At 36.9% G+C, this 14,062-nt stretch overlaps 2 protein-coding genes across 10 annotated transcripts in view; one reads left to right on the forward strand and one right to left on the reverse strand.

Moving 5' to 3' along the window:
- The first annotated feature begins 325 nt into the window (after positions 1-325).
- LOC139109318 (facilitated trehalose transporter Tret1-2 homolog) lies at positions 326-6,912 on the forward strand. Its single transcript, XM_070668288.1, has 14 exons — positions 326-501; positions 567-708; positions 792-857; positions 989-1,249; positions 1,368-1,784; positions 1,866-2,413; positions 2,665-2,822; positions 3,699-3,828; positions 4,064-4,199; positions 4,850-5,306; positions 5,394-5,643; positions 5,796-6,002; positions 6,088-6,280; positions 6,364-6,912. Exons 7-14 carry the CDS (start codon positions 2,803-2,805, stop codon positions 6,603-6,605), a joined length of 1,635 nt encoding a protein of 544 aa, XP_070524389.1. The 5' UTR covers positions 326-501; positions 567-708; positions 792-857; positions 989-1,249; positions 1,368-1,784; positions 1,866-2,413; positions 2,665-2,802; the 3' UTR covers positions 6,606-6,912.
- Positions 6,913-7,682: 770 nt separating this feature from the next.
- Chb (chromosome bows) overlaps positions 7,683-14,062 on the reverse strand; it is a 32,279-nt gene continuing 25,899 nt past the window's right edge. For 7 of the 9 annotated variants that reach the window (XM_070668277.1, XM_070668274.1, XM_070668280.1 and 4 more), the window contains 8 exons: positions 13,711-14,014; positions 13,425-13,609; positions 13,188-13,338; positions 12,986-13,115; positions 12,752-12,911; positions 12,455-12,668; positions 12,181-12,387; positions 7,683-12,106 (listed from right to left, as the gene is read on the reverse strand). In XM_070668277.1, the coding sequence (XP_070524378.1) occupies positions 11,900-12,106; positions 12,181-12,387; positions 12,455-12,668; positions 12,752-12,911; positions 12,986-13,115; positions 13,188-13,338; positions 13,425-13,609; positions 13,711-14,014 (1,558 nt within the window). In that variant the 3' untranslated portion in view covers positions 7,683-11,899. The remainder of the gene's footprint in view (positions 12,107-12,180; positions 12,388-12,454; positions 12,669-12,751; positions 12,912-12,985; positions 13,116-13,187; positions 13,339-13,424; positions 13,610-13,710; positions 14,015-14,062) is intronic. The other 2 variants (XM_070668276.1, XM_070668275.1) reach the window with 2 other exon arrangements.

The following is a 14,062-nucleotide window of genomic DNA, read 5'->3' on the forward strand; positions in this document are numbered from 1 at the left end:
TAATTTTTTTTAACATAAACATTTTCCTCTTTATTAAATTAATTTGTTTTTTATATATTTTTCAAGACGACTTCAAAGTATTGTTGAATCTATCATATCGACAAATTTAAATAAAATTTGATTATAGTATGTGCATTAAAAAGTGTTACAAAGTGTTGTATGTATTAAATAATTATATGTATGTATGCATATAAATTTTTATGCGGTCAAATACTAATATACCGACATGATCGAGAAATAAATGTAGCGCGATAGTTCACGCTTGTTTTCACAGTTGGAGCTAGCGCACGGGAACCTCTCTCGAGTTACAATTGTTTCAATCGTCTCGACGGAAAGGAAAAAGATTACGTTCAGTAAAAAAAAAAAAAACGACCAAACTTGCAATTACTGTGAAACGTATCGAATTAATACAATAGTTGCCACGTCCATGTAGTAGATGACATCGTTACTTAGCAAAGGACAAAGATCTATTACATTATCATTATATGTATAATATAAGTGGCAAGTATTCATTTGGGAATTCCTATAAGATTAAGTAACCTAAAAAGCGTTTTATTTACTTGCAGTAATGCGGAAGCCCTGACAGCGATCGGCGTTTGCAAAAAAAAAAAAAGAGAGAAAAAGAACATGTACGTACACTGGAGCGAGGTTCTCAAACACGTTACGGCAGCGTAGAAAATAAAGAAAAAAAAATAGAAATCGAGGCCGGTACGTCTATTCTTATATTTAAGATTGTCTTAAATACGGTTTTAATTGGTTTTAAACCACACAGTCGTATTATCGTTTTACAGACTGCTTAAGATAATGCCGAAATGAGAACCGATTATGAACACCGGCCTGAGTGACCGATCCGCTAAGTAAGTCTGCAAACGCGAGTCGACATCAATTTCAATCGGTTGTGCGCGTTTTATCTAGAAATTTTATATTCTTACGCAACACGTTGCGTCACTTTGCGATTATTAAAGTGTCACAATTATTCTTCGTCTAGAGTTACATTAATATGCCGAGGCATCGCTCCATCTTTTTTCCCGAGAAAGCTGACTTACGATCGGAGGAATTTCAAGCGCGCCGATCACGCGACCGCTTTTTTGCATTGATAACTTTGAAGATTAAAAAGTATCGAGAGCTACACAGAAATGATAACACGCACGGTGGCACGTCAGTATGAGTCATCGATTTTACTCCGATCAATACGAGATAATGAAGCACCGTTTGATTCAGCATTGATAGACACTTTCTTATCAAAATCGTACGTATATCTTATATCATGAGGAAATTCGTTACCTTGAAGCACTGCGATAACAATAATTTATTAATCTCGTATTGCTAATTTTAATATTTTAATTTTTAATTGATTTTTTTTGCAGGAAGTTTTATTTAAGGAAGTCTTTTATTTCCCTGGATTAGTATATCGATTAAATTTTTATCAGAAAGCCTTTCACGAGATTGAAAGTTCTTCGATTGAACTTAAGATTGTATTTTTATTTCTCAAATATGTTTTTTTATCAAGAAACATTTCTTTTTTTTTCAGTTTGAAATAGATACAGAGTGTATTGCGAGAACAGCCTCCTTGTTGATTTTCTTTTTCAATTCTTTTGAAGACTAATAAAGAACAAATCCAAGTTTACTTATCCTCACTCAAGATAGTAATTAATAGGCCAAACGGTAGATCAACCTCCTGTATGGTATTTTCCGTAAGTGACGTCAAAATTAACGACTACAATACAGTACTGGTTAGAACGTTTTCACGATCAGATGACGTGTCTCGCAGTAATGCAATTATGGTATGAAGAATTCGATAATCTTAGTATTTTGTTATTTTTACGCAACGTTGTAGTCAGATATCTTTTATCTTTTTTCAACAGAAAAAGTACGAAATTGACGAGTGCCGCAAAGTTAAGCGAACAAAATGAAGAACTGCTCGCCCAGATTCTCGCAAAAAAATAAAAAAATATATATATGCAAAATTGACGTCACTTTTTGATCGCCGTTTAATTGGGCGTGACGTCAAGTTCACATTATTTTGACATTACGCTCTCCTTGTGCGAGTAGACCTGCGAAATTGGCCGACGCGGTGATGATTAGCGTCGGCGCCGGTCCACGGCAACCCTTAGGCGAGCCACCACCACGTGAATAGCATGGATAACGTGCGTAACACAGGCAGGCCGAAAGGGAAGGAGTACGTAGGAGAACGAGGCGACGAAGTTTCCAAGACTCACCCAGTCGTCCAACAGCCGTTAGGTAGGGAAGCCTTCAACGTTCGGTGGGCCGTCTTACAAAGTCGAGTCGTGCCTGCAGCGTGCTGTACACATCATTTTGCCACGAGAAAAGGCTTGCTGAGGTTTAGCTTCTTGGTCCGTAATTCTTCGCGAACGGGCTCTACACTCGACGAAGGATCGATTCCCGAAGCAAGGTGAGTGCTTGGCCTGAATTCCCACATGTTCTTTGCTCGACAGATCGAATTTCGCGACTCCGAACTTTGAAATATCTATTTAACGATTCTTCTTGTAAACATTAGGAGCGTACATGTAACATTGTAATATTTAGTTTCGTGAATTCGGATCGCGTTTGACGAGCTTCGAACGTATCTGTATAAAAAGAACATTGTATTATTGCCTAATAATGTTATTTTTTTATCGATCTAATGAAATTATTTGATTTTAGATTGTAAAATGCTGACCAACGTCGAGCAGAGTTGACGAGAGGATTCCTAGAGAGGCGCCGACTCGACCAACAAAGGAAAAAGAATCCTGTACAGATACATAGATTTAAAAGCTATCTATTTGAAAAGAAGAGAACGTCATGGATCCCTATTCATTGAGGTATATATTATCAAATTATCAGAATCTAACGAAATTTTTCCTTTCTCTTTGTTCTTTCTTCGATTGTATTTTGTCCCTTCCTGTTCGGTTGTATTTTGTCCTTTCCTGTTCGGTTGTATTTTGTTTTTTCCTGTTTGATTGTATCTGATGCGTGACGCGCAGCAAAGTTCTAAAATAGTCATTCCGTAGCCTATTAATTTCTTTACCTGAACACACTTTATTTCTATAGAAAGTTTTTTTTTTCCTCAAATATTTTATATATTCCACAGTATCTTTTAAGCCTAGCCTTTTAAGCGTTTGTTCTGCTTCTAACAAATGCTTCTAACAAATGCTTCTAACAAAAGAATTCCTTTCTTTTTTTATCTTTAGGAAAACGAACGGATTATTAATTGAACCTGCAGTTTGATTGTTAAAACGTCAAAGTAAAAAACGTATGATATATCACGCAATACTATCGGTCCTGTTTTTTATTTAAATGATACATAGATATGTCAAACCGTCGCGAATAATAAAAAAATAAAAATTTTTTGTTAAAAAATTAATTAAAAAATTACACGTTGGGGTGTTTTAACACACAAGGTTCGACGGGCAAGCAAAACATACGAGTTATCGGTACGATAAATATTTATGGATTGTAGTCGCGGTTTAAATGAATGCAGGCGAGATACGGCACACAAGTCATACCGTCACTTAAATGGAACGCTGATTGTGGGATGTTAAACTTATATATAAACGTGACGAATAACTATCATAAATTTAGTCGGAGCTTTAAAAAGACACGCGAATTATTACAACAAAAAATCGTGCCGGCACGACACTTTTTGCATGATTTATTTGACGATGATCGAACTGATGACACCTTATTGCATGTTTCAGCGTGGAGCAGGAGGCGTCGAAAAACATTGAAGAGAATGAACGAGAGTGTTTTAAGGATGCGATCGTTTCGAGTCGGAGCCTCAACAAAGGGTTCGTCGAACCGACAACCATTCGAAATGCCATCCGAGAGGTACTTAATTACCGTCATTATCTCACGAAGGATAATAATTTTTTTTTATGGTCTGTTGAGAGCAATTATTCGGCATTAAAAAAATAGTAAAAAAAATATCTTAATGAGGAAGGTTTAAAAGATAAAAAAAGAGATTTCGTGCGCGGGGCTTAAAAATGTTGTAGAAAAATAGCAAGGCAAAAATAAAAAGAAAAGTTTTACGGAAGGTATGCAAGATCTTTTTAAACTTTTGCAGATCACCGCCTGCATCGTGGCAGCGTCTTTTCATATAGCGGTCGGTTTTATCATGGCGTATTCAGCTATTCTCATTCCTCATCTTGAGAAGGAAGATGCGAAACTACATGCCACGCAAGAGGAAACTTCCTGGATAGGTAAGATTGCATGGATATATGATACGCATATGGGATCGTTTAAAACACAGGTGGCAGAGACATGTAACGTTATTCCGTTAAAAGAATTGCGCATGTAACATTAATTACAAATTAAAATTATGCTTAGTCGGTTCTTTTTTACGAAATACGTAATTATAAATACTCGAAACGATGACATCGCAAGATGCCACCGCCGCATAAACTAGATACTGTTATCGTAAAATAGATGAGTATTAGAAATGCAGTCATTATTGGTATCGTTAGCAGCTATCCTCTTTGTATTGATAAAACATTGTCACGAAGCTGACTAGACGGATTGCGTAAGAGTGTTGTAATTGTTGAAAGAAAACCGTACGGGCACCGTCGCCGTGCGTGTCGTTGCATGCGAGAGCTGATCGTTCAGATCAAGCATCGTACTCTGATTAAATTCATCTTACGCAACATCAATCTACGTTTAGCGCTATCAAAGTCTTCTCGTTGCTCCGTTGATGAACGATGCCTTTTCGAGGTTTTCTCCTTTCAGAATATAAAGCCTCCCGTCTGGGTGACTAGTTTTTTTAAGATAGGAAAAGCGAGATGCAAAGTATAACGAAATAATAATATTAATATATTAAAAAGATGAAACTTATCTAGATTTATCTGATTTTCAGCCAGTTTGGCCGTCGTCAGCGCGCCTATTGGTGCCTTGGTTGCGGGCTTCCTGATGGAGATGTTCGGTCGACTGAGAACTCTGCAGATCGGCGCGATTCCCTCCGTGATCGGTTGGATTCTCATTGCTACATCGACGAACATACCGATGCTGCTGGTGGGCCGTTTGCTAACTGGATTAGCGACCGCACTGTCGACCTCACCAGCAATAGTTTACATTACCGAGGTAGCTAGACCGGAACTACGTGGCTCCTTGATCTCATTCGGGCCGACGCTGGCATCATTCGGCATGGTGCTGTGTTATTTGAAAGGCGCCTACTTGCAATGGGACATCGTTGCCTACCTCAGCCTCATTTACGCGATCGTTCCCATTTTATTAGTACAATTAATTGTGCCAGAATCGCCAGTTTGGCTTGTTTCGAAGGGGCGCATTGAAGACGCCAAGAAGTCTCTAGAGTGGTAAGCTTGAACTCGTTGTTAAACATATTGATAAAAAAAAAATTTCTTACGTTATTTACTATGTAACTGATCATTTTTTTGCCGTAGGCTTCATAAAAACGAAACGTCGGAAAGCAAAACGTCGGTGGCCGAAGTGCAGTTTATTAACATTATGAAAGAAAATGAAATTAAGTTGAACGAGCAACGGCGAAGCAAACATAGTAGCACGTCCAACAAGTGGCGAGGATTTCTTAAACCGACCGGATGGAAACCCATGGCGATACTTTTTTTGCTGTTTTCCTTTCAACAGTTTTCCGGAATTTACATCACGCTGTTTTATGCTGTGACTTGGTTTCAAGTAATTAGAAACGATTCTATATATGCAATGAATTTATACATCTTGTTTTTTTCGTATAATTTAAGTTGATTTAGTTTTATTGATTATCGATTTGTATCAATTAGCGTTGATGGATACATAAAACCAGATAGTCAACTTACGAAGATTTTCAGGAAGTCGGTGCGGGCGTAGATGCGTACATGGCGTCAATTTTGGTCGGTTTAACGCGCTTTTTGTGCTCGATGGTAAATACTTGGCTACTGAGGCGATATAAAAGACGATCGCTGTGCATAATATCGTCATTTGGAATGGCTTTGTGCATGATTGTCTCGGGTTACTTCACGCTGAACATTAAGAACGGCGATCGCAGCGGATACTGGGTAAGTTAGAATTTTATTTCGTTCGTGTCGTTCGGTGAAATGTAATTTTTAAAAATGAGAAAACGTCACCATGTAATATTTGCAGGTCCCAGTAGCTTGCTTGCTACTTTACGTATGCACGTCGATGATCGGGATGCTGACTATTCCATGGACCATGACGGCGGAATTGTTTCCAACCGAAATCCGCGGAATTGCTCACTCCATCAGTTTTTCCATGGCAAATTTACTTATGTTCGCCGCATTACAAAGTTATAGAAGCCTACAAGCTTTTCTAGGAGGTACGAACCTCAAAATATTCATATCTCGCACGTATAATTATTGTACTTTGATGTTTTAACTAATATAATATTTCTGTTTTAAGGTGCGTATGCGGTACAATGGTTTTTCGCTGGCGTTTCCGTGGGAGCAGCTATTTTTGTGTGGCTATTACTGCCGGAGACTCATGGCAAAAAGTTATCGGAAATTGAAGAATATTTTCATAACAATTTTTTGGCCCTGGGAGCGAAAAACAAGGACAAAAGAAGACGAGCCGCAAGGAGGGCTCAGCACAACGCAAAATTGACGGCAACCGAACCACTGAATCCGAAAACGCAGCATGTTTAAAATTAATTGTTTTACAAAGAATCTCGCGCTGTGCGCGAGAACGTCCCGCAATAGTGCCTCTAGTTTTACTTACAAGAATTTTGCGTCAGGAATATCGTTTCAGTATTATGTCGATCTGATGCAGTTAGATCTGATAAAGTTAGAAATATGTATATTTATTGTAATATAGTACTTAAAAATTTTGTAGTTATACTATTTGTAAAGAATAAGTTTCCTTATTTTACTGCGTTACTATGTTAGAGCGTATCAAAAGAACTTTGTACCTAGTATCTATAAGATTTTTGAATAAAATAAAGATGCCTTGTGATTTCTTTGGGAATATTTTAACAACAATGAATCGTTCGTCGCTCTCTTAAATTATAATCGTAAAAAATCGCCTCGATAACTCCCCGTCATTCTTTCGGTCGTTCGTTTTTCGGGAAATAGTGTTAGTGATTAGTAATAGTAATTATAAAAAAAAAAATGTAATATAGCGCGCGCCCTGTGATTTCTAGCAAATTTTATTTTTTATTTTTATCTTTAAAAAATTGGCGCGTTACGCATAAATTAGCTTTTTTATTGTTGCCGCTTAAAACCCACGTTGATTGGCTCTCGCTTGACGTGAAGTAACTCGCTCTTCGTGTCATTTTTTTCACGTTAGCTGTCAAGTGAGAGAATTTTAAGATTGTCGCGGAGATTTTGAGGTACGCACGCATTTAAAGTGCGTTTTTGCGAACGATCGTTTCATAAGTATACGTAAGTACTATAAGTGCGCTTGTGTTATTATCATATCGATCGTTTTGAGCTACTACAATTGTTCACGGTATGAATCTTTAAATTATTTAGGTTATGTTATATCAAATATTTGTTTTAGAATAACGAGTGGCTCTGTGATGTATTTTCATTTTTCACGGTGGCTTATCAGCCGAATTTGTTATGTGCTTGGATAGTTGGAAGAAATGCGAGACACATGGAAATTTTATCAGATAGTGACGTAGCCGACGGGTTGTATCTACTGTTAGAAAAAGCACTTAAAGAACAAGCGAATATATTTAAAACATGGGTATAAATGCAGAATTAAATAAAAAAGACATTGGGTTGAGACCAAACGTTTATTTTTTCAGAAGACCGTTCGATATCCTTACAAATCTCGAGCGAGTCGAGCGAGCAAACAATGACAGGAATCGCTATTGCAATTGCCAAAACTCAGTTATATATATATTACATTATTTATTAACGCGATCTTCATACCGAAGATGGGAAGAGTAATGGCAACTTGTAAACGAATATAGAGAGTAATAATCGGCGTTTCGTAGCGGTGTTTTATTATTACATTCGGGCTGGCAATTACAACAGCAATACAACGTAATACGGTCGCAATAATGGCTTATTTAGATTTATTGGCGTGAAAAAATTTCGATAGAGCTTTTTCTCGTCGCGTTTTATCTCCTCGCGGATGCTCGCTGTCGGGAAACGGTATTTCGTTAATCAATATCTTCGGGACGTTTTATTACGGGCGAAAAAAAATCAACGCTGATCTCGAGGAAACGCTGTCTCGAATCCCCACATCCCTTGCGCTCTCCACTTTTTTTTTTTTTTCAATATTCCTCTTTAATATGTCTAGTACGAACGTAATCGAACGTGTAAAGTTTTCATGGCAACAAAGACGCAACGATCAGCATTATACACTCCTTTTGCTCTCGTTTATAAATAATCGAGGTGTGCCAGTCACTCTCAGGGAATTAAACTTTACAAGTGGAGTCTTCTTCGCCACACCGTCGAAGAACCGCGAATCCAAGGTATCGCAAAGACTTAACGAGGTTTCAGAAACCAGCGCGAGTCGCATTGCCGAGGCCGGTCATCGCGCGCATGGGATCATCATTATTTTCTCACGGCCGAATTTTTCGAGCCGCGGATAATCAACGAACCGATCGAAGCGAAGAGTAATTTGCAAGAAAATAAAAAGATTACAAAAAAAATTCATATACGCAATCAAACGATCCGGCTTAGCGTAATGAGAAGAGAAACGGAAGCTGCTCGGCGAAGATCATTCGCAACCGTTGCGACAGTTATCCACGCTCGTGTTAAATTCTCATGTATCACACCACCCAACGAGTTACATCAGTCACAACGCAAGTCGAGTATCTCGAGTATAATATTAATAATAATAATAACGCTCGTAAAACTTAACAGAACAAGCGAATCAATTAAGCACGATCACCATGCAGAGCCTGGCTGTGTCAGAGAGCCTCGTTAATCTTCAGCACGACCAACGCTGCAGGCAGTGACGACGAGCTACCTAATCCGTATATCAATTATTATACTTTGCATAATGTAATTACATGTTCTACGTATATATCATATAATATATATATATATATATATATATATATATATATATATATATATATATATATATATATATACACTATATGAATATATATACACACAACCGATACACGTCACACTGGACTGCTATACTCTAAAACGGCGCAGAGTCGAATGGTTCGCCGAATGAAAACGTTTGGATAATCGAAAAATTCCAAGTTCAGCGCAAGAAAACAATTCGTACGATGAATATTTCAAATATACGTCGCAACACGTGTGAGTGTGTGTACATTTAAAATAGAAATTGCGAATTAACGATTTGCTCGAGTAGATAATTCTTTCTCTTGCGGTGAGCTCTTTAAGTTTAACGCATTTAAGTCCGATTGCACTGAAATAATCTCACGAGATTTAAACATGTGCCTTATCTTTATCTTCTTTCTTTTTTTTAATATAAATAAAGATACGTGTGTCTCGTTCGACAACTAATATCGTTTGTGCAATCGGACTTCAAATTTGCAGATGGCCCGTTATCAAACGGAGCATTTGGACCTTTAATGGATTTAAAGGCGCGATATGAACGCCGCGCAAAATATCGGTCGGTTTAAATGCGCAACGAGAATCCGTCTCGTTTCTCTCTAAGAGAGCCACCAAACGCTATTATTTATCCCGACAACAATTCGACAATTTAGTACTTTGAACAAAGTGTCGCACAAGCGCAGAATATTACACGCGTGTGAAATAAATATCTATTCGTGAAATGTACTTTCAAGATTCTATTCGGAGCGCAGAATGGGAAAAATATCAAGTCCATCTAGAACTTCTCTATTCTACGAGAATAATCGACAGGATTTTTCTTTCTTTTTTTTTCCCTTTTTTTTTTATAGCGAAGTAGTGTTCGTTTATACGACGTCGGCAACAGTCAAAGATCTCTTTCTCTCTCTCTCTGTATCTTTCTCCTCTATAATCTTGACCATGTTATCGGCGAAATTGTTTCTACGTGATGCTGAAATACAATCTTTAATCAAATCGCCGTTACGTCGACGCCAAAGGCACCAAGTAAAAGAAATATATCTCCACCTCGTATTTTTATCTTTCAAATTATTTTTCGCTCTATTCGTTCCAGATATTCTGCATTTTTTGGCACTATTTAGCCGTATTGTATTCGTAGACGTAAATTATCGCACAATCACGAGTTATCGAAAGTATTATTAGATATTCTCATTCTTTACGCACTTGACTCACATTTTTCTACCTGTTTACACTTAAGATATTTATATTCATGTTTTAAAAAATAAAAAGATAACTTTTTACCCGATCTTTTATAATATTTAGTGCTCACCTTAACGAATTTATAATAAAATTAGATTTATTTATTCTTATGTATCATATTTTAACTAAACGTATAGTAAGAAAAGGATAAAAGGGGGCGATCTATGACGCAGAATATATAATATATAATTTTTTTTTTCTTCTTATACAATAAACTGAAACGACAATGGCACAAAGTATTACTAAACTCGTTACTTTAGCGTTTGATTTAGTGTCCATTTAATTATTGGCAACGTGATGAATAGTTTAAGTGTTAATCTCGAGCAGATCAATTTACTAATAATTTCTACTTTATTTATGCTTGCTTTTTTGAACACGCGCTGATCTCTCAGTCACGCAAATCTTTCATTCGCTCACATTAAAATCGTGCGTCTCTTTCTCTCTCTTTCACACACTTATATACTTTTTTTTTTATTTTTTTAATTTTTTCTTGTATTAGTTGTGTTTATGCATGGTTCGTCAAAAAGACTCGACTATTCCGTTTGTGTCTTCACATCATTGTGCGTCCTTGGGAATCTGACTAGCACGTAGATTTCAAACGAATAAATTATACACTTTCCACTTTTCTTTATCACGTGTCGTTGCTGTGAGATGCGTCACAATGTATCGCCAAACATGCGATTACGCTCGACGCTAAACGTAGATTCGGTACTAAATGTAAACAAGCATACGATATATGTATATGTATTTAATATCTACTGATTAATCCGCGTGATTAATGTTAGACTGCGCGTTACGAGAGACACATTTAATTAATTGTCCGTGGACAGTGATGTTGCATCGCGTTCTCTTTTGCTTTATTATTTATCTCGCTACAGTATCAGTTTCTCATAACGACAGAGGGTTTTGAAGTTTCGAGAGAGAAAAAGTATTTCAATCTTGTTGAAAATCAAAATAAAAGCTCAGTCATGACCGTCCATTAGAAATGTACTTTTAAATACTGCAATTTCTTATTGTAAAAGACTCGCATAAATTATTATATGTACAGTATCGTAATAAGAGAATAAAAATAAAAAAAAAGATGATTAGTGTAATTAAACAAATTGAGAAGTCGTTCGTGTTACGTAAATATATAATAGTGTATAAATAATTTTACGAATATTTTCAAAAATTAATCTCAAGCGAATGCCACAGAACGATATTTAAGGACGTTGCAATCAAAATTATTACACAATCATTTGTATTAATGGGTATCTTGCGCAATCATGTAACTACACAGATGCCTCATATTTCTAAAAAATAGAAAAAAAAAAAGATTATTGCATGTTATTTTTTTTCTGCAAACTTTACTTTCTGAATAAGAATTAGCCAACATATATAAGATACCCTTAATTTTGTGAACAAACTCGATAAACATAACAAAATCAGAATGATTATCGTCGCACTAATTTTGCACACATCACCATCGATTTGGATAACAATTCGCACGCCGTCGCGAAATTACGCACACACTCCACACATACATACCCATACATATACACACACATCAGTCTCTGTCGTATCAAAATTTCCGAGTCATATTGTTAAAATTGTCGTCTCGTTGACTATCACGGATCGGACTTACTGAGGAAGCTAACAAGCATTCGCTCATGCCGCGCACTGAAGCGGGCGAATCTCTTAAGTATCGCGACCCTGAGAGTCGTGGTATTGGATGTTAGTTAATTCTTGCTGTTACTACGTGGACTGGCGGGCTGACTATTCGCCTGTTGTTGCGCCCGTTGAATATAAATGTTTAATAACTTAAGCTTGCTGGAGTACAAACAGCTCAGATGCGGCTTTAACACTTCCTCACCGACCGCGACATGGATCGCCACCATACAGAAGACAGCGCTCTTGCGAACTGCGCTCTCAGTATCATCATAAGCCTACAAAAAAGAAATTTAATACAATTCGGTATAGAGTTATGTAACGCCATATTTGCTAAATTTTGTTCATTTACTTTAATAAGACCAGGCATAACTTTAGCAAGGTGAGGTTCAATGGCCTCTCGACCCCAATGCTCCACCACCTTGTGCAACATTTTTATTGCACCCATATTCAATGGATACGATTCCGTTGCGATTATAGTGGACACTAAATGGATAATTTGTTCCGGTTTTAAAACCATAGCCATCGTCGCCGCGCACTTTTCGGCATTCCAATGAATCTGTTACAAATGACATGTATTTTAATACAACTCCCGTTAATGAAAAGATTAATGATTTAATACTCACTGGAGATCTGCCGCCGCTACCGCTGGAAGAATCGATCTTTTGATCGTCTGATTTGTAGGCATAGATAACTTTTAGTACTAATAACTCATTGTAGGAGGAAAAACTTTCTACCAATTCGGAACATTTAAGCATATCGATTAACGTTTGCAACACTTCTACTTGTATTCCTTTGTCGTCATTGGATAAGCTATCTAATAAAACTTTGAGCACTTTTCTGAAATATTTAAAAAAAAAGTAAAATTATAAAATTAAGTAAGCATTGTGTAAGAGATATTTGTGAGTTACATCGTTACATACTTGAAATTTCGTTTAATATGTGATGAATCGCCTTCGCGGACATATAATTGAAATTCTTGCAACGCCGATACTTTTTCCGAAGTTTGAGATACTTTAGATTGCAAAGTTTTAATCATATTATCTACGATTTCTGGTCTGTTTATCGAATCTGGTGATGATCCTAAATTTAAAATAACGTAAAACATTTCGATTTTTTATATGCACATTTTTCCAATTATAAAAATTAACAAATACCATGCGTTTTATAACCATTATTTTCTTGAGGTAGAATCAAATCACCGGCAATTGTATCAGAACCGTTAACAGTTATATTACTAACAGATCGTCCTCGTTGTGTCGGTGAAGAAACGGATGAAGATCGACCCTAAAATTTAATATCAGAATAATTTCATAGTTAGAAATATTTTTTTTTTTTATCGTGTATTTATAAACTTACAGAATTCGGTAACGTGAGACCTTCTATTCTTTCTTCGACATCCGCCATATTACTGATACCGCTGTCTTTACTGGTAGTGGCTCTCTCCAAGCGTTCAAAGCCATAATTTTGAATTTCAGCAGTCGTGCGTCGCAAAGATCTATAAGAAGCACTTAAGAAAATTAAAATGTTTCAAAATTATAAAGCCACCGAGACTTAGTATTGCAAATACGATATATCGGTACATTTTCTACATACTTGTATACTTCTTCCAAATTTTCATCCCCTCCATCAACTTCAGACTTGATGTCCGTTTTGACATCGTTTTTGGCTTTCGTTCGAGCAGGCGAGCTCTGCGCTCTTGGTGGTGGCGTACCAGGTGACGCTGGATTACTAGTGTACGATTTTTTCAAATGGTTCTGCACCAAAGGCCATGCTGTTTCCTAAAGAAAGCAATAAAAATAATTCAGCTCGAAAACATAAAAAAATAAAAAAAAAGAAATGTTGATGAGCGACAAGTTAATAGATAATTTATTCAACATACTTGGTAGGATTTTGGTAAATCGGAAAGGATCATAGTAACTTCAGGCGGATTGAGATTGTAAAGTGATATCACAGCGTTTTGCGCGTGTCTTCTCACGTCGTGACTTTTGCCATCGTTCGACCACTCGAGCAGCCGTGCAAGTGCTGTCGATGCAGAACTGCCCACTGCCGACGGCTCTGCCGTCTCAGCAATCTGCGTGATAAAAGTCAATGCTGCTACTTTTACACGAGAATTTGGCGTTTGTGTTGGATCTGTCAGATACCTCATCACAGCCGGTAAAAGCTGTTGACCCGGAAAATGGTCTCTGAAATATTAAAATTTAATGGAATGTTAAAAAATTTAACAATAATAA

This window comes from Cardiocondyla obscurior, linkage group LG17 (assembly GCF_019399895.1).
Source record: "Cardiocondyla obscurior isolate alpha-2009 linkage group LG17, Cobs3.1, whole genome shotgun sequence".
Lineage (NCBI taxonomy): Eukaryota > Metazoa > Arthropoda > Insecta > Hymenoptera > Formicidae > Cardiocondyla > Cardiocondyla obscurior.